General features: G+C 34.5%; 1 protein-coding gene across 1 annotated transcript; it reads right to left on the bottom strand.

The window, feature by feature from the left end:
* Nucleotides 1–1772: 1772 nt before the first annotated feature.
* Nucleotides 1773–8711, bottom strand: LOC129000021 (60S ribosomal protein L35). The gene is made up of 4 exons (XM_054426867.1): nt 8651–8711; nt 4323–4459; nt 3287–3368; nt 1773–1960 (listed from the first exon to the last, which is right to left on the bottom strand). Exons 1-4 carry the CDS (start codon nt 8651–8653, stop codon nt 1811–1813), a joined length of 372 nt encoding a protein of 123 aa, XP_054282842.1. The 5' UTR covers nt 8654–8711; the 3' UTR covers nt 1773–1810.
* Between the last annotated feature and the right edge of the window lie 18683 nt (nt 8712–27394).

Genomic DNA, 27394 nt, shown 5'->3' with positions numbered 1-27394 from the left:
TTGTTGCTACCTCCCCCCTTCGGTTTCATGTATTCCTCTCAATCACTTCAAACCTAGGAGGATTAAACATTAATGTTAATTAATGTTAAATCCTCCTAGGTTCAAACCTTAAACACCCAGATCGAAACTCGCCTGTCGTTATTTTAACATCGCTTAATTTTTTTTACTATATTTTTCAAAAAAGGAAGATTAAATTGATTTACTTTGGATTTTAAAAAGTGGACGTTTTATTTTATTAAAGATTTATGGTGATACGTAAATATTGTGGTATAGTAAAGTATATTATATTGTAGTTAAGTGTTAAATTTCGAAATTTTAGGGTGAATCGAGATGAATCTTTTTTTATAACATGGGTCTCTCCTACCTTAACGTACATACCAAGTTTCATAAACATCGGTTGGAAAAGTGTAAAGATAAATATTTGTATGTAAAAAATACAAAATGGCGGATATCTGGTTAACGAAACGATTTTGGAAAAAATGTTATCCTTCATTTTCTGTTTATTTTAACCCAAGGAATTACTAGGTAAAGTGTCTCTCCGCTTATTTTTAATACCTTGTTTGTGATGTATTCTTATTAATATAAGTGAAAAATGTAAGCTGGTAATACAGAAAGATGTTTTATAAATAATATGAATGTACTGGTAATCTGTATATTCATCTTTTTCTTGTCCTTAGAACTGTAAATTAAAAGTCCACTCAGCAGTCGCATCGTACGATGTAGTTCTTTCCATGCGTTGCGAAATGCTAAATTTGCCGTACTCTTCAACCCAAGTTATCTATTGAACCACTGATTGTAAAAAATTCAAAAAAATATATTTTACCCATCACACTTTTGGCTACAACTTTGCCACAGACAAAACCTCTCTAACCCAAAAACAAACAAAAATCTCGCATGCTAACTTTTTCATGTTAGAAATCACTATTTAAAACTATTTCACCATACATATCAATTTTTATTAATTATATCGGTAAATAGTTTAAAGTTCCAACAAAATAGTCATTGAGTAGGACTAACCAAGAAGCTCTGTGCCAATTTTCAAAATCTTAGCACAACTTTAAGTACACCAAAACACGAAATTATTGAAGTCATGCGTCGAGAGGACTATCGTTGTTTTTAACAGATTATACTTTTGACCTTCCGGCACTGTTGACTCAGCGAAACTGAACTTATATTTTATCTTATTTCGTTTTATTTAAACTGCTGTTGCATTAGGTCAAATTCCCAATAAGTCAATTGCTTTAACATAGACTACGTTTTTAGCCCGGACTGTACTATTTGACTTACTGGGATTTTTGATCTACAGACACTGCAAACATTGTAGTTTTTGACCTAGTGGCACAGGTATAAATTATTTGACCTTCCGGGACTGTTGACTTTCTGCAACGCGTCCAGCGGAAACACCATAAGACGTAATGAGTAAGAGAGAGACAGTAACAACCTTAGTGGTGGGGGGGGGGGGGGAGTGGCGGACCGATACACGTCTATCTCTGAGCAGTACAGCGCGCGATCCAGTTGTAACAATAGAGTTAGATGGTTGTAAGTAGGTCAAGTAAGGAACCCGTTTGTTGAGATTGTTGCATAAACCGTTTTTCAAACCGATAAAAGAATGAAGTTATTGTATTTATTATTGTTTAAAGAGTGTGGTGTATGACACAAATTCTGTGATATATTTTTTAATTTGTTATTAATTGTCTTTAAAACAAAACCATTTAGAGTGAGACATTAATTTGTAATATTAAATATAATCATAAATGGAAATTAAGCCAAAGTAAAAAGTTTAAGTTTTTTTATTAAAACAATTTAATAATTAGGCTTTGACAGCAAACTTCCTTGGGGGGAAAGCTTGCTTCTTCCTGATTTCCTTCATTGTCTTGATGTTGCGTTCGTGTTTGGTGAGAGCCCTTCGCATTGCCCTTGTCTTCTTGGGCCTCAGGTCCAGGGGCTTGTACTTCTTGTTCTGTAAAAGGGTTACAAATCATTGATACATGCCATGATTGATTGAGGTACTACATTAACGGCCACATTTATACCAAAATGTTAAAAAGTGTTTTGGGCCTCTGGTGATGATAAAACAATCAGTATAGAGAATCGTGAGAATTATTCCAGAACTGGTATCGAATCGAGAAATTCTGTTATCAGCTATTCCCTATTTAAAATACAATTAGGACGTAATTCAAGCCACGGCCTTGAGATTTGAGTTGAGACCACTATGAGCTTTGAGGCACTATGGCTCTCATGTGCTCTCTCCCTCTCTCTCCCTCTCTCTCTCTCTCTCTCTCTCTCTCCCACTCTCCCCTCTCTCTCTCTCTCTCTCACACACACACACACACACACACACACACACACACACACACACACACACACAACAATCTCGATCACTGCATTCAGTTTCACACAACTCGCCCCTTGTGTCGTCTCCAGGCAACATATTTGGGGTTTTAAGGTTTCAAAAACAAATTCACGGTTAAATCAAGGTTTTTACACAGTTGATATAATTCACGGTTTTAAGGTTTTGGTTGAGTGGGAACCCTGATTTATAAACAGTAGCTAATATTCCACCGACAAACCCAGCAACAATTACAATCAGTAGCCTATATTTCTATCTTATCATTATCTTCATACAAAGAAATACAATTATTAATCAAATTTTCAAGACACAAAGCACATTTAAAATGGATTGGTTCTCTTTTGAATAGTAAAACATTGCTTACAACTTGCTTAAACAACTGCTTCTACTTCTAATGACATAACAATTTTCCAAATGGCTTATTAGTTAATGTATCGTATGATAAATTGATCCAACCTAACAGCCTCAATAATCTATGTGAGTTGAATTCTGGCTTTTACTAAAATTGGCCTATTAAATAATGTTGAATGTCTAAAAAGGTTCGGTAGTCCTTGCTGTGAGCGATACCCAGGAACTAGGATACATTCCAACAAAGTACCACACAAAGCTAACCAATGCGAAACAAGGACTAGGCTATTTTCACAACTCTGGCATAAGTGAAAAAATTATTTCACAAAAAATACTTTTTAAGGTACCATAGGCCTACATGTTATTTTCTATACAAAAAAAAACTAGCAGATTTTAAGTAGGTAGTTATTGTATTTTTTTTACTTCATATTCAAACAGAGTTACCTCATAAAAAGATTCAATTAATTTTTAAATTGTATGCAGGGCCTACACACAAACACAAACAAGGAGAGAGGACTAGAACAGTACCCAGGAGAGAGGACTAGAACGGTACCTAAATTTAAAGGAAATAAATTGTGAATTGCCTACCTTGAATAATTTTCTCAGATTTTCCTTCTGCTTCTGGTGCATAACAATGTAGACACGAGCAATAGCTTTCCTAACCACACGGCTGAAACAATAATTAACATAGATAAACACGTTGTGTACGAATGTGATAGGTGAATAGACCAAAGGCATTGTCAAGTATTATCCCAATTACTTAGTATTTGGACCCATCTTCTTGGCCAGGGGTCTCCAACCTTTTTTCCTCAAGGGCCACATTGGCAATTTTTGGAAAAAAAGCCTTCAACGACTTTCAACATTTCAGTGTAGAAAGTTAGCCCCCCTCCAAATAACTCACATAGAGGTATGTAGTTTTCTAATTAAGAGGTCAGTGATGAAGTTTAAACATTTCTTGCCGATTTCTTTCCCTCTATATAACATTTTGACTAACTAAAATTCTGTACGTTTTTGTGCTAAAAGATGCTGTGACCAAACAATTGACGTACCTCACATACCTATATATTTATGGGTATATATACTGGTGTTTGTCATATTTATTTATACTTTGTCATAACAAAGGCTTACGATTATTCAAATTCAGGAAAAAATTGTAAAAATTAATTTTACAGTATATTTACCATGATATCAGTATTTGTTCTATAATGGAAGTTTAAAAGTAAGTAGGACTGATGAAAACACAGGATGAAACAACACCAAATAATTTCAATGTAGGCTACTACTAAGTTTACTAGATTGAACATGTAATTAATATTGTAATGACAATAAGAATAATTGACAAAGAGTTTACAAGGAGTGTTAAGCTTTAATTAACAACAATTTGTAGGGAGAATTTTGGTTTTTCCACCTCTTTAAGGTCAGCCAAATCAGGGTTAAAAAGTGATGTCCTGATCTTTAAGATTGTTATCACTAAGCACATGCTTAGTTCAATTCAATTCAATTCAATTCCTCCTGTAATACTTTGCAATTGCTCGAATCCGAGCAAAATGTACACTAATTAAAATCATTATATTTTAATTTTATGCTACCATGAAGAAAATGGGAATAAGTTAATGATACGTACATTTTGGATAGCTTAGAAGCCGCTCCTCCAGTGACTTTGGCAACTCGAAGGTTGGTGAGTTCAGTTTTGAGTTCTTCAAGCTGCTTCAACAGCTCCTTCTTGTCTTTTGTCCTCAGCTCCGAACACTTTACCTTCCCCTACAAACAGATTTTTATCAATAACATAACAATTAAGTTAGGTTTTAAGTGTCTTAACTGCCAAACAACAGGGAAACAATTTCAATTAAATTAGCCTACGCTTTTGCATTTTTAAAATCGTCTCTTTTAACAAACTATTCCAAAAGATAAAAAAACCAATATGGGTGTAAATAAACAACCAGAATACCGGTACCTATAACCTAGCCGCTTTACCTTCCTAATCTAACTTAACAATCTTAACATCAAAATATTTACCTAGTGCAGCTACGAATCCGCATAAACCCTCACCACATGCCTAAATAATAGCCTGTTGTTTGTCAACAAGTGATTGTGTGTTTTTAGGTTTCTACTTATGACTTTATGATGTAAATAGTTGATGTTATTATTGTTTTTTGACATGAAGAAAACTGTAGGCCTAGGTTATTTTAATTCCTTGTGGAAGATATGGTATTTCGATTTGATAACCAATAGTGCTTGGTGTTATCTTTTGAGTGACATGAAGACATAAAAACACTCTAATTTATTTCAAAACCTAAAAAGACACTATTCTATAAGGTAGGATTTTTGAATTTTGCATAGGCCCTACTTACTAACAAATGTGCGTAACTAGCATAGACAAATAGAATTTAAATATAGACTGTCAAAGGAAGGGTGAGGACGGCACTCATAGCGGTGGGTGCCAGAATATATTCTAACTGCAGTACTGCGGTCAGACTATATTTATTCTATTTGCCTATGGTAGGCCCTACTAGTAAAAACAACAATAGATTTATGAACAATTTTTAAAATTATTCATAAGTTATGGGTGGGTGTCTCAATCCCGGGATTAACGGGGTTGGATTGTAAACCCAATGTTTAAATTTATTTTTTGTGAATTTAGGAGTTTTACTTATGAAAATTAATAAAAATATGTCCAATAACATTTAAACACATATACTGGTTAGGCCTACTTATAGGACTATAATTATATCAAATATGGTACAAGTTGTGATCTATTTCAAGTGGTCAATTTTATTATCAACGAACCCAATAGGCCAACGTAGTGTAAATATATGTTTAAAGTGTATTAAACGTGTTATGACTAACTTTCTGTAAATGCTATTAAATTAGTAGAAGTTAATTACAGTAGACTCCCTCTTATCCGGACTCCTCGGGACCGAGGCCAGTCCGGATAACGGGTTTTCCTGTTAAGCCGACGTCCCCAAAAACTCGTTAAAACAGACTGTACACACGTGATATTCGACTTAAATTTAGGAGAGCATTGTATTTAGACATGTGATTACTGGTCTCAAATCTTTCAAAACATGAAAATTATAAAACACATAAACGTAGGCCTATACCTAATTAAATTTGTAAAATTTCTATCCAACTTATATTTTTTAAATTCTACTGGTTAGGCCTACATTGCAATAAAAGCTCAAACTCGAGTAACTACACTTTTGACTCGAGAATAGCGCTACGCGACGCGGAAGGGGACGACCGGGACCACATGAGAAATGTTTTTGGTAAGGACGGGCTATGAGCCTAGGTTCGCAAAAGGGTAGTAGTTGCCTGCCTGTCCGACATCGCCAACTCAGCTGCCCCTTACTCTACACGTGTACTGTGCACACTTACCGACTAAAATATTATTATTATTATTCAGCTCAATATTTTAACTTTGCCATCACTTGATATGTTTTTTCCAACCTTATGTATGTAAAAGAAAATTTAGTTAACTTTCCCATGCAGCACAGCAATCATCATCACAACACTAACTAAGCAGTAGAACTAAGTGGTTGTGTTGCTAGCCTAGTGGTTAGCGTCTCGGATTTCGGTGCGGGAGGGACGGGTTCAAACCCCGGCACATCCACTAAACATTTATTCTCTCGTGAAATGCCATTGGTGTAGAAATAAAAAAAACTAAACATAATATTGTTACACCTTATATTAGATTAGGCCTAAGTAAAACCTTCAAAAGTTACCATTATCAACAGTAGGTCTATCTATTGTTCAATAAGTTACCATTACAAATTAGAACTCTGTCTATAAATAATTTTAAATCGTATGTAATGACATTCTTAAAAACAAATGCCTTTAACACTGTAGAAGATTTTTTAAACTTGTAGGTTAAGCCACCAATGGCATGTGGATAAAGTAACTTAGTAGGCCTAGGCCTATCTGAAACACTCAAAAAATGCTACATACAACCCTATGTGTTGTACTGTTTGACGTTGCCTATTACTGTAATAAGTTTAATGGCATTAATAAATTCTCATTAAGTCTTATTAAATTAAGTACCGTAGCCAGGGCCACCCCCTATTTTTTAAATTGTTTCTTGAATACTTAGGTTAAGTTAGATTAGTAAGGTAAAGTATAGGTTATAGCTTAGTTGGCGGGGCTTAAACAACGAGGTAACAATTTCAAAAATGATTGTATTTTTGAAATGATACCGGTCGTTGTTTTTAGCCAATGTTCCATCAGTGATGAAACGATGTTAGATTTTACATAAATAAACAGCCCGGTAAACTATAACCTATACTTTAACTTCACTAATCTAACCTACCTTTAAAGGACTTAATGCAGCCAAGAACCCGCATAATGTCCAGCCCCCTTCACCACATGCCTAGGATTCCTGGGGTATTTGGCTGTAGGCCTAGTGCTTCGTCTTGGTTCGGTCAGTTTTTGCCAGTTTTAGTAGTTTGTTCCGAGATGGCTGACATTAACGAACCTCAGTGTGACTCTTGTGAAGTAAAGTTTTTGGACAGTGTGCGTAGATCGCGGACTGAAATTGTTTTGTTTATGGTGAATCACTGTGTGATGAGCCAGGAAAGTGCTTGCACTCGATGTGATAATTTGTGCCCGCTGGTCATGGAGGATCTTACTTTTCGTTGTCGACGCCGGTTGTTGAAGAAGAGAAAGCGGCAGTGCTCTTTCAACGTCTCCGCGTGGGGTGGTACCTTCCTAGAGAACTCTTTTACAGTAGGCCTACACTTTTTACACAATTTCACACTTAAGGAAGTGCGTATTAGGTGAGTTGTGGAAATTGAATTTTTACCATGGAAAAATCGTTACCGTAGGCCTAAGTTATCTCAATAACTGGTAAAAAAATCAATTTTTTTTCAGTTTTACGACTGCTTTTTCTCCAGTAATGTAAAAATCGTAGACTAGGGTAAGTTAGCCTATCTCAATAGGCCTAATTAACTTACTTGGTCAAAAAACCCAATATTTGACAAAACAAGGAAAAAAGAAAGTAAGCCTAGCCTACCCCAAAACTTGGTAGGTGTATGGCTCTGGGGAGTGGGATTTTTTAAGCGAGATTTATCCCTATTCGGGGAAATTTTTTCAAACTTTTGATCCCTTCCAGGGATTTTCTCCAGTTTGTATCTACAGCTGTATAAACCAAGTAGCCCTACTATTTTTGGGGCGAGGAATTCGATGGGACCATCGCCGTCCCCCTACGAGCCCCCCCTTTCTAATTACAAGGGGTAGATGGATATTCTTTGAATAAAATATATTTGTTTTATTTTTAACTGGAGAAAATCCCTGAAAGGGATCAAAAGTTTGAAGAAATTTCCCCGAATAGGGATAAATCTCGCTTAAAAAATCCCACTCCCCAGAGCCATACACCTACCCAAAACTTTCTACCTAGCCTATCAGTTGTGGGAACAAACAATAAGTTAGGCCTAGGCCTAATAGGATGAAGTTTGTAATTAGACTAAAATGTGGCCAATCATTCATTCTTAATTCTGACTAAAGGCCTGACTTAAGTTAGATTGCAAAACTTTGATTTGAGAATGGATGAGGCGCTTTTCTGTGTAGACCTAGACCTTTCTAATGAACGCAACTTAAAGCCTAGGCATAGGCCTAGTAGGCTAGGCTAAGTTAAGTTAAAATCACAAATATAAAAATTAACAATACATGTAGTCCTGGGTTAATGGAAACGCTTGAATGACAACTAAGCTAATTAAAGGTGAATAATATAATGTAGAAAAATACTAGGGAGTTAAGTAGCTAACACTTTTCATTTATGGAGGAACCAATCTTAACTTGAGCTCCCCATTTATTTCACTTTTTGTCTGTAGTAAAAACGAAAACAATTGATATACACAAGCATTGAGAATGTATTAAATATTCTATTTTACCATGAGATAGTAATTGAAATTATTTATGACAAGATTAAATGTATTAAATTGGATGAAATTGTCATCTTACCATATCGGGTCCTGTGTATCTCCAAAATTACACGGAAACAAAGAGAGAGGTTGAGGTTAGTGATGTGACGAGTTGAGTTGGCGAGTCGAGTTGACTCGAGTCAAGACCCGAGTCGAGTCAACTCGAGTCAACTCAATTCCAACTCGAGTTCTTTTACGAACTCGTACGGAGATTGCCGAAGCTACACGAACTCGTAACGTTACGAGTCCGACTCGCAAAAGCCGAGTCAAGAAACCGAACTCATACGGAGAAAGCCGAACCTTAACGAACTCGGGACGTAACGAGTTGACTCGCACTCGCTTTCGGCCAATAGCGTCACAGCTTTACGAGTCAACTCGCATAGATTCAACGCTATTGGCCGGTACCGAGTCGGCCGACTCGCAAAACTAACGAACTCGTACGGAGAATGCCGAACTCACACGAACTCGGAACGTCTCGAGTCGAGTCGAGTCGACTCGTAAAGCTGACACGCTATTGGCCGGTACCGAGTCGGCCGACTCGCAAAACTAACGAACTCGTACGGAGAATGCCGAACTCACACGAACTCGGAACGTCTCGAGTCGAGTCGAGTCGACTCGTAAAGCTGACACGCTATTGGCCGGTACCGAGTCGGCCGACTCGCAAAACTAACGAACTCGTACGGAGAATGCCGAACTCACACGAACTCGGAACGTCTCGAGTTGAGTCTGACTCGACTCGTAACTCGAGTTCACGGCAGTTGGCGAGTCGAGTCACTCGAGTCAGGAAAGTACCCGACTCGTCACATCACTAGTTGAGGTGTTGAGGAGGTTAGTTTGGTTAGTAAAAGGACCGGAAGAACTACTGTCTGTTGTGGTTGTGGACGGACGGCTGTGGAAAAAAAGCATGTCCGGTTAGTATTACAGATCAAGTGAATAAAAAAAATCACTCAATGACTTAATTTATAAAGCATATAATTCAGTAAATAATATTGAAATGGATATTTTCACTGAATGATTAAGGCATAGGTTGCATTAACCTTGCTTGCTTGCAAAGTTATAGGTTTCAAACCTTGCTCAAAGAAATGGCAGAACGACTAGCAGAAAAATAGAAAAAAACCTTACAGTTTAGAGATGAACTGGGTAAGGGTAAATGGTATAGATTGGCAAAAATTTCTGTGTGCGTGGACGGGTTGCAGGAGAGTACATTGATGCGGCAAAAGAAAGTTTATTTGATGCCATTTAGTGTATAGTTACTGTGGATCATCAATGGTTACCGCAACATCATGCCTTTGTCATAGAGAGTACTGAGAGTTATACTCTTGTATTGTAAGACTGGGAAACCAAGTGGCGTCGGAGTGTGACCTATTCTTTGACAGTCTTCAACGGGTCCGTAAGTGTGCTCTCGAGCTCCTGACTGGTTGAATCCTACCGAAGTTACAGAGAATATGAGTCATGTAAAATTTGATTAATTTGCCTTGTTCCTGTCTTGTATTTTATTTTTCTTGTTGTGGTATTTATTCTGTTATATAACTAGTGATATGAATATCTCTTGTAATGTCAGTCTTAAACTATATTTTGCTTCTTCATGTATACAGGGTGTTTTTTAAAAAAACTTGCATCTTTATTTATGTAAAAACCGCAATAGATAGAAATATGCAGTTTGTGGGTATCATCTATTGACGTAGGGGGCCCAATTGTTTTGAATTCAACGTTACATTCACATTCCCCCCCTTTCCCCCCCTGCCCCCAACTTATTTTTTTTAAATAGCAAGGTACCCCTTGTGACATATCAAATGAAAGAGCATGAAAAAAAAAATGTTTGATGAAAATAAATTGAAAATCGGTTCATAAATTTGCGAGATATTACCCCCCCCCTTCCCCGGAACTTATTTTTTTTTTTAATAGCAAGGTACCCCTTGTGACATATCAAATGAAATAGCATGAAAAAAGAAAATGTTTGGTGAAATTTATTTATCTTTTGATATGTCACAAGGGCGGGTTCCTTGCTATTAAAAAACAAGTTATGGGTAGGGGAAAAGGGGGGGGATTATCTCACAAATTCTTGAGCCGATTTTAATTATTTTTTCACCAAAAATTTTCTTTTTTCATGCTCTTTCATTTGATATGTCACAAGGGGTACCTTGCTTTAAAAAAAATTAAGTTCCAAGGGGGGAGGGGGGGAATATCTCACAGATTTATAAACCGATTTTCAATTTTTTTCATCAAACATTTTCTTTTTTCATGCTCTTTTATTTGATATGTCACAAGGGGTACCTTGCTATTTAAAAAAAATAAGTTGGGGGCAGGGGGGGAATATGAATGTAACGTTGAATTCAAAACAATTGGGCCCCCTACGTCAATAGATGATTCCCGCAAACTGCATATTTCTATCTATTGCGGTTTTTACATAAATAAAGATGCAAGTTTAAAAAAAAAACACCCTGTATAATCTTTTGTATTGAGTATTTATTCTGTCGTTACAATTAGTATAACATGATGTCTCTTGTAATGTTAGTCTGTAACTATTTATTCTACTTGTTTATGCATGTTTTATTTTGTAATGAGTCGGATCATTCTAACAATCTGTCTAGTCTCTTGAATGTATTGTTCCATGTATATTTGCATTCTTGTACTTATTTTTGCAGACCATCTTGTTTTGTTATGTATTGTTTAATGGTATTTGCCGTAGAAATGAATAAATGAATAGAGACTTTTTTGAAAAATAATTTGACTTTCATTTCTACTCTACGTCAATTTCGTTTTCACTACAAGATTGGCCGTAATAGTGCAGCCCCAAACCGAAAAACTAATCAAAGTTGGGTAATTAATTTCCAGAACACGGCTTCTGAACTCAAAGTCAAACCTAGTGGGATACCTCGGACTGTTCGAACGCCGGAAAACATTGAAATGGTTTGTGCGAGTGTGCTGCGTCGAGTTTCGAAAGCCAACCGTTTGCAAAACATTGCATTGAAATTTAAATTTGCATAGGTTTAATTTTGAGTACAAAAGCCGTGTTTAGGGCATTGTTTACCCATCTTTGAGTAGTTTATTCGGTTTGGGGTTGCACCATTATGGCCAAAGTTGAAGTGAACACAAAATTGACGTTGATTAGAAATGATAGGACAAATTACTCTTGAAAAAAGTCTTAATGACAAAGGCACGATATTGCGGCAACCATTGATGATCCGCAGTAACTATAAATGGCATCAAATAAACATTCATTTGCCACAACAATGAGCTATCTAGCCTTTATAACAGCTGAGTAAAAACATTCTAAAATCGTCCCTGTTTTTTTGGGTCACCCCGTATTATGCTAGCTCAGACCATAGATAAAACATACTCCTCAACATACTTGAGGAGTATGTTTTATCTATGCTCAGACTTTGTTCGTGTAGGGGGTGGGTGGTGGGTGGTACTGGTGGGTCCCATATGACCGACAACCTTTGATATAACCATAGATAAAACATATGTTTTATCTATGATATAACCAATTCATCTCATATAGCCGACGAAATCGAATCTATCATACTCTATGATGATTCACAGACATTGAGTTGAGATTAGGGTCTGACTTAGGGGAGGTACGAATGAGGCATTAGTTCAAAATTCTTCCGTGAACAGCGCTGTAGTAGAGAGCACTTTGGCAATGAAAGTTTACTAATCGCAAAAATAGTTCTGTTCATAAAATAAAATTATAAATGCCTCAAATTTAATTTTATAATTTTTTAATTATAAAATTAAACGATCATAACCTAACCAAACTAACCAAACTTGCTGATAATGAAATAATATACCAAAAGTTTAGTAATAAAAAAATAATTCTGTTTATTAAATAAAACTAGAAATTGCTCAATTAAAATTTTATAATGACTTAATAATAAAATTAAACTGTCATAACCGAACCAATCCAACCAAACTTGCTGATAATGAAAAAGTCTTGGACGAAAAGTTAATGCTACCAGCGAGATTCGAACCCGGGACTTTCAGCATATCAGCCCGGCACGCTGACCACTGACACTAACAATGTAACACTTCACTGTCAACACTCTCGTGATTCTTTATTCCACTGTATACCTCACTGCATAGTTGACAATCTTCATAGTCTATTCTACTTCATTCATCATTTCATTTTACAAACAATGTAACACTTCAAAGTCACCACTCTCTTGATTCTTCATTCGACTGTATTTCTCACTGCATGGTAGAAAAATCTTGATAGTATATTCTTCTATAATTTCACTTCACAAACAACATAAAATTTCACTGACACCATTCTCTTGATTCTTGATTCCACTGTATATCTCACTGCATAGTATAGAATCTTCATAGTATATTCTACTTCTTCCATCATTTCATTTTACAAACAATGTAACACTTCACTGTCACTATTGTCTTGATTCTTGATTCCACTGTATATCTCACTGCATGGTTGACAATCTTCATAGTTTCTTCTTCTCTCATTTCACTTTTAAAAACAATATAACGCTTCACTATCACCACTCTCTTGATTCTTCATTCCACTGCATATCTCACTGCATGGTAGACACATCTTGATAGTCTATTCTTTTATCATTTCACCTCACAAACAATGTAAAACTTTACTGTCACAATTCTCTTTATTCTTGATTTGACTGTATATCTCACTGCATGGTAGACAATCTCCATTGTCTCTTCTTCTATCATTTCACTTTACAAACAATGTAACACTTCACTGTTATGTCACCACTCTCTTGATTCTTTATTTAACTGTATATCTTACTGCAAGGTAGACAAATTTCATAGTCTCTTCTACTTCTTTTACCATTTCACTTCACAAACAATGTAACACTTCAATGTCGACACTCTCATGATTCTTCATTCGACTGTATATCTCACTGCATGGTAGAAAAATCTTGATAGTCTCTTCATCTATCATTTCACATCACAAACAACATAATACTTCACTGTCAACATTTTCTTGATTTTTTATTTGACTGTATATCTCACTGCTTGGTAGACAATCTTCATAGTCAGGGGCGGACTGGGTACTCTATTAGGGCGTAAACCTTGACCAGCCCGAAGGCGCCAACCGGGGGGTCTGGGGGGTATGGAATACCCCCCTGCACAGAGGGGGGTCCGGGGGTCCTCCCCCGGGAAATGTTTAAAAAATTATACCTGTAAACTCGCATTTTTAGGCAATCTAGAGGCATTAACAGTGGAAAATCAGAAATCTGATAACTGACACTATTGGTCAATGTTTGGTTTACAAAATTTAGACTATTTACCCACACGACTTGGTGCTATTCTGCCAGTAAATATCCTAACAAAAATAAAAATACAAATGATTTTCTTAGGTTCTTTCGTATTATATTTGTGTATTTTCTTTATTTTCCCTTGCATGACTTGGCTGCATGCATACAATATAAATCATTTGCTTCCTGTTTACAACCTGAACTTGCAACTGTTGTATTTTTTGGCACTGTAAATAACAGAAGTTATATATTTTAGATTTCTATGAAATTATTTTAACACAAACAATATGCTTTCACTGTGAACAAAACCAATTTATTGACTTAAACTTTTTTAGCATTACATTAAGTCAAAACTGTAACCCTAAAGTAGGCCTACCTAACCTATTTCTACAAACGGATGAAATAGCCTAGAGAGAACTACGAAGGGATTTTGAGCTGGCTATCTTTAAGTAAAATAGGAAAGTTGACCAAATTAGTGCCATTGTGCATATTGAAATAATTAATAGGTGGTAGCCACATACGGTATTAAAATAATGTTTACTGTTTAACCTTTACTGTGTAATGGTTAAGTTAACAAATACACTGTCACTAAATCTAATTTAAATTTTGTAAAAGTAGTGATTCTACAATACTGCTTTCGTTCATGTTTCCTGTGTAGGTAAATAATATAAAAATAAATTGAAGCTTTCGACACAGAGACACAAATCAGACACTCACTAAAGAGAGACAAATTTTAATTGGCAGCTTACACTCTTTATTTATTTATTACATGCACGGCAAACGCCATTTTACAAGAGAGTTGAGTTGACATTGATAAAAATTAAATGTGACTTAAAGTGAAATAGTTATAGTGTGAGCAATAATTAAATATTATAACAAATATGAATAATATTAAATTATCTTCACTAGTTGTTTACCACAGACGACATCGTGACACCGACCGATGTCGGATGCAGTCGCAGTGCAGTTTTTTTTCGGGTTAGGCGTAAAATGACGCGAGAAGAGGACAGCTGTTTTTAAGTAGGTGTACCTCAGACCACAGAGTAAAGTGCCTTCCACTCGGATTAGGCCTACACGTACGAGAGAGAAGAGCTGCTTTGCTCTCGCTTGTCGACAGTGTCTATTCAGGTCTCACACCCGACTTTATGTTTTGCTATTCACTGCTGAAACTTTTACTCTAAGTTTTTCCTCTTGCTTTCTAAAAACACACCTCGTCTCATTTTTTAAAATTTTTTATGAATTTTTCCTTTAACGAGGGCGCAAATATTGGAATGTTGAGAAGGCGTATCGGCCCACCGGCCGGTGGGCCGGCGGGCCAGTCCGCCCCTGTTCATAGTTCCTTCTTCTAAAATTTTACATCACAAACAACATAACACTTCACTGACACCATTCTCTTGATTCTTGATTCCACTGTATATCTCACTGCATAGTAGACAATCTTTATAGTCTCTTCTACTTCTTTCATAATTTCATTTTTAAAACAATGTAGCACTTCAATGCCACCACTCTCTTGATTCTTGATTCCACTGTATATCTCAATGCATGGTAGAAAAATCTTGATAGTCTCTTCTTCTATCATTTCACATCACAAACAACATAATACTTTACTATCAACATTTTCTTGATTCTTGATTTGACTGTATATCTCACTGCTTGGTAGACAATCTTCATAGTTCTTCTTCTAAAATTTTACATCACAAACAACATAACACTTCACTGACACCATTCTCTTGATTCTTGATTCCACTGTATATCTCACTGCATAGTAGACAATCTTTATAGTCTCTTCTACTTCTTTCATCATTTCATTTTAAAAACAATGTAGCACTTCATTGCCACCACTCTCTTGATTCTTCATTCGACTGTATAGCTCACTGCACGGTAGACAAATCTTGATAGTCTATTCTTCTATCATTTTACATCACAAACAACATAAAACTTCATTGACACCATTCTCTTGATTCTTGATTCCACTGTATATCTCATTGCATGGTAGACAATCTTCATAGTCTCTTCTTCTATCTTTTCACATCACGAACAACATAAAACTTCACAGACACTATTCTCTGGATCCTTGATTCCACTGTATATCTCACTGCATGGTAGACAATCTTCATAGTCTATTCTTCTATCATTACACTTTACATACAACGTAACACTTCACACACTATTCCTTTGATTCTCGATTCGACTGGGTATCTCACTGCATGGTACACAAATCTTCATAGTCCATTCTTCTATCACTTCACTTCACACACAATGTAACACTTTTACGCATGTTTTTTGAGCTAGTTAGATTTGAGGCGATATCTCACTCTCCCTCCTAACCTACTCTACTCTAGTATGTTTAAAATAAATTAATAACAAAACAAGTATAACACTTCCAGGACAAGAAAGGATATCTCCAAGTGGTGTGGACTTTAAAAATGTATGTGATACAAAGTAAAAAAAATACTTATTATCCTTACCAGTTGAACACATGGCAAATTGGATTATCATGCTGCTGAAGGTCTCGAGTATTGTATTGTACGTAAAAACCCTGTCTAATTGATATATTTAATAAAGTTATAATCGTTAATCGTTATTTTATTAATCTTTTAAAATTACTTTGCACCAGAAGGGCACAACAAGAGAACTGTTAAAGACACTGAATTAAAGAAAAACGGGAAAAGATAAATATCGCCACCTAACTATCCCAACCAAATATGTTCAACAAATAATACCCGAATGAAGACACATTTATTACTGTATAAAAAAAACTTTTTAAATACGTTGATGTATCACTTAAAAAATTGTATCACTATTACACACTTCCAATAGTTCTCACTGCTTTCGGTAGAATCAGAACACTATTGTTACAAAAATGAGGATATAGTCCTTTTTGTATCCAACACGAAAACCACTACTAGCTTGATGCTTCAAAGTAGTTCTTCAAAAACCATATGCTATAGAGCATATAGTTAAAGTAAGTAGCCCCTGTCCAACGCTACTTACGGTGGTAGCCAACCCATTTTGTTTACGCTACCTCCTAGTAATACTCACGCACTGCACTACAACACACTGAATCACTGGCTTGCTGTTTATTATTCACATTATTACACTGTTTTCACAGAGATTGTTTAATAAACAACAAATAATTTACTTTTTTGTTACAAAATATATCACTTTTACAATTTATGATATCATTAAACACTTGTCCTCTCTTGTTAATGTTATTTAACCTGAGTAATTTTAAATTGAAGCCACCAAGACATACATTTACTTTAAAAAAAAGTGATATCTCTAAGCACTTCACAAACACGAAGCAGCCTATATTTTTGTATAAAACAATCATTATTATAGTAACGAACAACATACCATATCACATCACTTCACACCTAATTACAATCTTGCAATGTCATATTGCCTGTAAAGAAACACAATTATCACAAGAAAATGTAATTTAATATCTTACATTACTTCACTATTACAAAGCAGCATACTGTGATTTCTAAAAAGAATCATCATAAGACGTAATCTATGTAACATCTCACAGCACTTTCCTGTCAAAAACCTAATCACAATCTTGCACCGTCTTTAAGTCTGTAAAAAAACCATAAACACAAGAAAATATAGGTAAACATCTCATAAGTCTCTACCATCACGGAGTAGTATACTGTGTTATACCAAATTGATTATCATTAAAAAAATAATTTATCCATGTTTGCCTCCTGGATTAAATAATAATAATAATAATAGGTTAAATACCTTGTTTACGTCCTCAATCCAAGTCGTCTTTTATAATGACTATAGTTTCGGGGCCAACAGCCCCATTGTCAAATTTTCTGTCTTGTTAATTACTGTTGATAGCATTGGTCACCGTTGAAGTTCACATATACACATACACTGACACACGAAACATTTATACTTACACGTAACATTGGGAAATAATACTTTTGGCCGGCCTAAACAAAAAGTTATTACATCGTTGTGCGGACCGGTACACTGACTAAAGTGACTTTCAGTGTACTGGTCCGCACAACGATGTAATAACTTTTTGTTTAGGCCGGCCAAAAGTATTATTTCCCAATGTTACGTGTAAGTATAAATGTTTCGTGTGTCAGTGTATGTGTATATGTGAACTTCAACGGTGACCAATGCTATCAACAGTAATTAATAAGACAGAAAATTTGACAATGGGGCTGTTGGCCCCGAAACTATAGTCATAATAAAAGACGACTTGGATTGAGGACGTAAACAAGGTATTTAACCTATTATTATTAAAAAAATTATGTAGCATCTCGCAGCACTTCAGTGAACAGATCTTGTACACAGTCTCTTTTTAACATTTAACTGAATTACAACAATACCAATTAATTATTGTTACATTTCACAGAACAATATAAAAAAGGCTAACATTTTTAATGAGATACTCACATGAAATGAACTACCAATGATCTCACAGAACATTACTTCCAAACACATGATCGAAGTCTTAGTCTAAAAATAAAACAATGAGGGTATAAAAAATATAATTAGACAAACCACAGCACTTCACCATCATGTATCAGCCAGCAGATTAGTTAACAATAATTTACTATTATTAACAAACGATGGAGCATCTTACAGCACTTTGCAAAACAACTTGATCACATTCATTTAATGATTTGATATGTGTATAAAAAAGTGTGACATAAAATTGAGCACTTCACCATCGTGTCGAATTCAACACACTTCACAATACACTTCTCTACACAAACAACATAATACTTCACCGTCACGTCCATCCACATACTTGATTTGACTGTAATTTACTGCAAGGTAGGAGAATCTGGATATTCAATACATCTATAACTTCACTTAACAAACATACTGACTTCACAGTCTATTCTTCTACGACTTCACATCACAAACAACGTAACACTTCAGTTACACCACTTTCTTGATTCTTGATTTGACTTTTTATCTCTCTGCACAGTAGGAATATCTTCATAGTCTATTCTTCCATTATTTCACTTTATAAACAATGTAACACTTCACTGTCACTACTCTCGTGATTCTTTATTCCACTGTATACCTCACTGCATAGTTGACAATCTTCATAGTCTATTCTACTTCATTCATCATTTCATTTTACAAACAATGTAACACTTCAAAGTCACCACTCTCTTGATTCTTCATTCGACTGTATTTCTCACTGCATGGTAGAAAAATCTTGATAGTATATTCTTCTATAATTTCACTTCACAAACAACATAAAATTTCACTGACACCATTCTCTTGATTCTTGATTCCACTGTATATCTCACTGCATAGTATAGAATCTTCATAGTATATTCTACTTCTTCCATCATTTCATTTTACAAACAATGTAACACTTCACTGTCACTATTGTCTTGATTCTTGATTCCACTGTATATCTCACTGCATGGTTGACAATCTTCATAGTTTCTTCTTCTCTCATTTCACTTTTAAAAACAATATAACGCTTCACTATCACCACTCTCTTGATTCTTCATTCCACTGCATATCTCACTGCATGGTAGACACATCTTGATAGTCTATTCTTTTATCATTTCACCTCACAAACAACATAAAACTTCATTGACACCATTCTCTTGATTCTTGATTCCACTGTATATCTCATTGCATGGTAGACAATCTTCATAGTCTCTTCTTCTATCTTTTCACATCACGAACAACATAAAACTTCACAGACACCATTCTCTTGATTCTTGATTCCACTGTATATCTCACTGCATAGTATAGAATCTTCATAGTATATTCTACTTCTTCCATCATTCATAATTCCACTGTATCCTCAAAAACAACAAGTAAAGTAGATCCTTGATTCCACTGTATATCTCACTGCATGGTAGACAATCTTCATAGTCTATTCTTCTATCATTACACTTTACATACAACGTAACACTTCACACACTATTCCTTTGATTCTCGATTCGACTGGGTATCTCACTGCATGGTACACAAATCTTCATAGTCCATTCTTCTATCACTTCACTTCACACACAATGTAACACTTTTACGCATGTTTTTTGAGCTAGTTAGATTTGAGGCGATATCTCACTCTCCCTCATCCTAACCTACTCTACTCTAGTATGTTTAAAATAAATTAATAACAAAACAAGTATAACACTTCCAGGACAAGAAAGGATATCTCCAAGTGGTGTGGACTTTAAAAATGTATGTGATACAAAGTAAAAAAAATACTTATTATCCTTACCAGCTGAACACATGGCAAATTGGATTATCATGCTGCTGAAGGTCTCGAGTATTGTATTGTACGTAAAAACCCTGTCTAATTGATATATTAAATAAAGTTATAATCGTTAATCGTTATTTTATTAATCTTTTAAAATTACTTTGCACCAGAAGGGCACAACAAGAGAACTGTTAAAGACACTGAATTAAAGAAAAACGGGAAAAGATAAATATCGCCACCTAACTATCCCAACCAAATATGTTCAACAAATAATACCCGTATGAAGACACATTTATTACTGTATAAAAAAAACTTTTTAAATACGTTGATGTATCACTTAAAAAATTGTATCACTATTACACACTTCCAATAGTTCTCACTGCTTTCGGTAGAATCAGAACACTATTGTTACAAAAATGAGGATATAGTCCTTTTTGTATCCAACACGAAAACCACTACTAGCTTGCTGCTTCAAAGTAGTTCTTCAAAAACCATATGCTATAGAGCATATAGTTAAAGTAAGTAGCCCCTGTCCAACGCTACTTACGGTGGTAGCCAACCCATTTTGTTTACGCTACCTCCTAGTAATACTCACGCACTGCACTACAACACACTGAATCACTGGCTTGCTGTTTATTATTCACATTATTACACTGTTTTCACAGAGATTGTTTAATAAACAACAAATAATTTACTTTTTTGTTACAAAATATATCACTTTTACAATTTATGATATCATTAAACACTTGTCCTCTCTTGTTAATGTTATTTAACCTGAGTAATTTTAAATTGAAGCCACCAAGACATACATTTTCTTTAAAAAAAAGTGATATCTCTAAGCACTTCACAAACACGAAGCAGCCTATATTTTTGTATAAAACAATCATTATTATAGTAACGAACAACATACCATATCACATCACTTCACACCTAATTACAATCTTGCAATGTCATATTGCCTGTAAAGAAACACAATTATCACAAGAAAATGTAATTTAATATCTTACATTACTTCACTATTACAAAGCAGCATACTGTGATTTCTAAAAAGAATCATCATAAGAAGTAATCTATGTAACATCTCACAGCACTTTCCTGTCAAAAACCTAATCACAATCTTGCACCGTCTTTAAGTCTGTAAAAAAACCATAAACACAAGAAAATATAGGTAAACATCTCATAAGTCTCTACCATCACGGAGTAGTATACTGTGTTATACCAAATTGATTATCATTAAAAAAATAATTTATCCATGTTTGCCTCCTGGATTGAATAATAATAATAATAATAGGTTAAATACCTTGTTTACGTCCTCAATCCAAGTCGTCTTTTATAATGACTATAGTTTCGGGGCCAACAGCCCCATTGTCAAATTTTCTGTCTTGTTAATTACTGTTGATAGCATTGGTCACCGTTGAAGTTCACATATACACATACACTGACACACGAAACATTTATATTCAAACGTAACATTGGGAATTTATACTTTTGGCCGGCCTAAACAAAAAGTGATTACATCGTTGTGCGGACCGGTACACTGACTAAAGTGACTTTCAGTGTACCGGTCCGCACAACGATGTAATAACTTTTTGTTTAGGCCGGCCAAAAGTATTATTTCCCAATGTTACGTGTAAGTATAAATGTTTTGTGTGTCAGTGTATGTGTATATATGAACTTCAACGGTGACCAATGCTATCAACAGTAATTAACAAGACAGAAAATTTGACAATAGGGCTGTTGGCCCCGAAACTATAGTCATTATAAAAGACGACTTGGATTGAGGACGTAAACAAGGTATTTAACCTATTATTATTAAAAAAATTATGTAGCATCTCGCAGCACTTCAGTGAACAGATCTTGTACACAGTCTCTTTTTAACATTTAACTGAATTACAACAATACCAATTAATTATTGTTACATTTCACAGAACAATATAAAAAAGGCTAACATTTTTAATGAGATACTCACATGAAATGAACTACCAATGATCTCACAGAACATTACTTCCAAACACATGATCGAAGTCTTAGTCTAAAAATAAAACAATGAGGGTATAAAAAATATAATTAGACAAACCACAGCACTTCACCATCATGTATCAGCCAGCAGATTAGTTAACAATAATTTACTATTATTAACAAACGATGGAGCATCTTACAGCACTTTGCAAAACAACTTGATCACATTCATTTAATGATTTTTTTTTAAAAAAGGTAAAAAAGATATTCCAGAAAGTTATCGCCCAATATCAATTATTCCTGTAGTATCAAAATTGTTTGAAATCATGGTTTTTGACCAGCTGAACTCTTTTTTTGAAAGAAACAACTTTTTAAGTGTATCACAATTTGGATTTAGAAAGGGCAAGTGTACATCAGACGCAATAGATAAATTGATTAATGAGGTACTAATGGTCTTTGAGAGGAAGTCACTTGCTCAGGCCACTTTTTGCGACCTGAGTAGGGCTTTCGATTGTGTTGACCATGATGACCTAATAATGAAATTAAGTTTTTATGGTATCAACGGATCTCCACTTTCTTTTTTCAAATCATACTTAAACAATAGAATACAAAAAGTCAATATTGATGGAGAATGGTCCCAAGAATTAAAAATGAAATATGGCGTGCCTCAGGGATCTGTTCTAGGTCCTCTATTATTTTTAATTTGTATTAACGACCTCCCAGAATGTATAACCAGTAAAACTTATTTGTATGCAGATGATACAACATTTTTAAATATTAATCCCGATCTTAAACAACTTCAAGAGTTAGCTCAAAACTCAATCAATGAAGCTTCTATTTGGTTTGAATCAAACGGCTTCCTCTTAAACAAAGATAAAACTCAAAAAATTGTTTTTAGCCTTAGACCCTGTGAATCAAATATGTTGGATGGTTATGTAGACAATGTTAAATTTCTTGGTATTTATCTGGATAAGACCCTTTCTTGGGGAGATCATATAGATTACATAAGTTCTAAGCTTTCAAGGGTAATTTGTCTTATAACTAAACTAATACATTGTATAGATCAAAATTATATTAAAACAGCCTACTTTGCTTATTTCCAATCCATTTTCAGATACAATATTATCTTTTACGGAAATTGCAGTAGGATAGAGGAAATTTTAGTCTTACAAAAGAAGTTAGTTAGAATCATATCTTGTGAACCCCAACAGGAACACTGTAAACCCCTGTTCATTCAGCTACAAATTCCAACAGTAATTAACATTTATATATTTGACTCTGTATCATATATTCTAAAAAATCCCAACCTTATCAAACAAAATTCTCATGTTCATAATACAAGGAATAAAAACGTTGCTACCATAGATTTTTTTAGACTGTCTAAAACTCTTAAAAGTCATATTGTAATCTCACTAAAAATATACAACAAGCTAATACATTTAATAACAAAATATCCTAATAAAACTTTTAAATCTAAATTCTACAAATGGCTTTTGAACAACCCTTTTTATTCTCTAAAAGATTTTTTTGAAATGCCTTTTATTAATTTTTAAGTAGGAGCTAGCAAATTTATCAAATTACTGTTGGATTTAGTTGGTTATGGGGTTTAATAACTTTCATTATTCTAAATGCCTTGCATTTTTCTGAACAATAAGATTATTTGGTTGTAATATTAAAGTATGTATTGTAACATGTCTCCTTGTGTGTAGTATTCTTGTAAATATTGTATATTGTATTCATGCTAGTTTATAGTTTAGTTAGTATATTGACTATGCTAGTTTTAGCAGTTTTTCGGACATTGTCAATAATTTGTATAAATTCACAAGACAATAAACACATTTCATTTCATTTCATTTCATTTGATATGTGTATAAAAAAGTGTGACATAAAATTGAGCACTTCACCATCGTGTCGAATTCAACACACTTCACAATACACTTCTCTACACAAACAACATAATACTTCACCGTCACGTCCATCCACATACTTGATTTGACTGTATTTTACTGCAAGGTAGGAGAATCTGGATATTCAATACATCTATAACTTCACTTAACAAACATACTGACTTCACAGTCTATTCTTCTACGACTTCACATCACGAACAACGTAACACTTCAGTTTCACCACTTTCTTGATTCTTGATTTGACTTTTTATCTCTCTGCACAGTAGGAATATCTTCATAGTCTATTCTTCCATTATTTCACTTTATAAACAATGTAACACTTCACTGTCACCACTCTCGTGATTCTTTATTCCACTGTATACCTCACTGCATAGTTGACAATCTTCATAGTCTATTCTACTTCATTCATCATTTCATTTTACAAACAATGTAACACTTCAAAGTCACCACTCTCTTGATTCTTCATTCGACTGTATTTCTCACTGCATGGTAGAAAAATCTTGATAGTATATTCTTCTATAATTTCACTTCACAAACAACATAAAATTTCACTGACACCATTCTCTTGATTCTTGATTCCACTGTATATCTCACTGCATAGTATAGAATCTTCATAGTATATTCTACTTCTTCCATCATTTCATTTTACAAACAATGTAACACTTCACTGTCACTATTGTCTTGATTCTTGATTCCACTGTATATCTCACTGCATGGTTGACAATCTTCATAGTTTCTTCTTCTCTCATTTCACTTTTAAAAACAATATAACGCTTCACTATCACCACTCTCTTGATTCTTCATTCCACTGCATATCTCACTGCATGGTAGACACATCTTGATAGTCTATTCTTTTATCATTTCACCTCACAAACAATGTAAAACTTTACTGTCACAATTCTCTTTATTCTTGATTCCACTGTATATCTCACTGCATAGTATAGAATCTTCATAGTATATTCTACTTCTTCCATCATTTCATTTTACAAACAATGTAACACTTCACTGTCACTATTGTCTTGATTCTTGATTCCACTGTATATCTCACTGCATGGTTGACAATCTTCATAGTTTCTTCTTCTCTCATTTCACTTTTAAAAACAATATAACGCTTCACTATCACCACTCTCTTGATTCTTCATTCCACTGCATATCTCACTGCATAGTAGACACATCTTGATAGTCTATTCTTTTATCATTTCACCTCACAAACAATGTAAAACTTTACTGTCACAATTCTCTTTATTCTTGATTTGACTGTATATCTCACTGCATGGTAGACAATCTCCATTGTCTCTTCTTCTATCATTTCACTTTACAAACAATGTAACACTTCACTGTTATGTCACCACTCTCTTGATTCTTTATTTAACTGTATATCTTACTGCAAGGTAGACAAATTTCATAGTCTCTTCTACTTCTTTTACCATTTCACTTCACAAACAATGTAACACTTCAATGTCGACACTCTCATGATTCTTCATTCGACTGTATATCTCACTGCATGGTAGAAAAATCTTGATAGTCTCTTCATCTATCATTTCACATCACAAACAACATAATACTTCACTGTCAACATTTTCTTGATTTTTTATTTGACTGTATATCTCACTGCTTGGTAGACAATCTTCATAGTTCCTTCTTCTAAAATTTTACATCACAAACAACATAACACTTCACTGACACCATTCTCTTGATTCTTGATTCCACTGTATATCTCACTGCATGGTAGAAAAATCTTGATAGTCTCTTCATCTATCATTTCACATCACAAACAACATAATACTTCACTGTCAACATTTTCTTGATTTTTTATTTGACTGTATATCTCACTGCTTGGTAGACAATCTTCATAGTTCCTTCTTCTAAAATTTTACATCACAAACAACATAACACTTCACTGACACCATTCTCTTGATTCTTGATTCCACTGTATATCTCACTGCATAGTAGACAATCTTTATAGTCTCTTCTACTTCTTTCATCATTTCATTTTAAAAACAATGTAGCACTTCAATGCCACCACTCTCTTGATTCTTGATTCCACTGTATATCTCAATGCATGGTAGAAAAATCTTGATAGTCTCTTCTTCTATCATTTCACATCACAAACAACATAATACTTTACTATCAACATTTTCTTGATTCTTGATTTGACTGTATATCTCACTGCTTGGTAGACAATCTTCATAGTTCTTCTTCTAAAATTTTACATCACAAACAACATAACACTTCACTGACACCATTCTCTTGATTCTTGATTCCACTGTATATCTCACTGCATAGTAGACAATCTTTATAGTCTCTTCTACTTCTTTCATCATTTCATTTTAAAAACAATGTAGCACTTCAATGCCACCACTCTCTTGATTCTTCATTCGACTGTATAGCTCACTGCACGGTAGACAAATCTTGATAGTCTATTCTTCTATCATTTTACATCACAAACAACATAAAACTTCATTGACACCATTCTCTTGATTCTTGATTCCACTGTATATCTCATTGCATGGTAGACAATCTTCATAGTCTATTCTTCTATAATTTCACTTCACAAACAACATAAAATTTCACTGACACCATTCTCTTGATTCTTGATTCCACTGTATATCTCACTGCATAGTATAGAATCTTCATAGTATATTCTACTTCTTCCATCATTTCATTTTACAAACAATGTAACACTTCACTGTCACTATTGTCTTGATTCTTGATTCCACTGTATATCTCACTGCATGGTTGACAATCTTCATAGTTTCTTCTTCTCTCATTTCACTTTTAAAAACAATATAACGCTTCACTATCACCACTCTCTTGATTCTTCATTCCACTGCATATCTCACTGCATGGTAGACACATCTTGATAGTCTATTCTTTTATCATTTCACCTCACAAACAACATAAAACTTCATTGACACCATTCTCTTGATTCTTGATTCCACTGTATATCTCATTGCATGGTAGACAATAATCATAGTCTCTTCTTCTATCTTTTCACATCACGAACAACATAAAACTTCACAGACACCATTCTCTTGATTCTTGATTCCACTGTATATCTCACTGCATAGTATAGAATCTTCATAGTATATTCTACTTCTTCCATCATTCATAATTCCACTGTATCCTCAAAAACAACAAGTAAAGTAGATCCTTGATTCCACTGTATATCTCACTGCATGGTAGACAATCTTCATAGTCTATTCTTCTATCATTACACTTTACATACAACGTAACACTTCACACACTATTCCTTTGATTCTCGATTCGACTGGGTATCTCACTGCATGGTACACAAATCTTCATAGTCCATTCTTCTATCACTTCACTTCACACACAATGTAACACTTTTACGCATGTTTTTTGAGCTAGTTAGATTTGAGGCGATATCTCACTCTCCCTCCTAACCTACTCTACTCTAGTATGTTTAAAATAAATTAATAACAAAACAAGTATAACACTTCCAGGACAAGAAAGGATATCTC

The sequence above is a fragment of the Macrosteles quadrilineatus genome, unplaced genomic scaffold (assembly GCF_028750875.1).
Source record: "Macrosteles quadrilineatus isolate MER2022 unplaced genomic scaffold, UCM_ALF_1.0 Scaffold_8__2_contigs__length_117827958, whole genome shotgun sequence".
Classification (NCBI taxonomy): domain Eukaryota; kingdom Metazoa; phylum Arthropoda; class Insecta; order Hemiptera; family Cicadellidae; genus Macrosteles; species Macrosteles quadrilineatus.
The sequence above is the reverse complement of the archived record's forward strand: the minus strand, read 5'-3'. Positions and strand labels throughout refer to the sequence as shown.

What these genes read in the sequence shown, in the direction of transcription:
- LOC129000021 (XM_054426867.1), bottom strand. An exon ending in GCTTCTAAGCTATCCAAAAT is followed by an intron (nt 3,369 to 4,322) that starts GTACGTATCATT and finishes TTATTGTTTCAG; the next exon opens with CCGTGTGGTTAGGAAAGCTA. An exon ending in ATCTGAGAAAATTATTCAAG is followed by an intron (nt 1,961 to 3,286) that starts GTAGGCAATTCA and finishes ACCCTTTTACAG; the next exon opens with AACAAGAAGTACAAGCCCCT.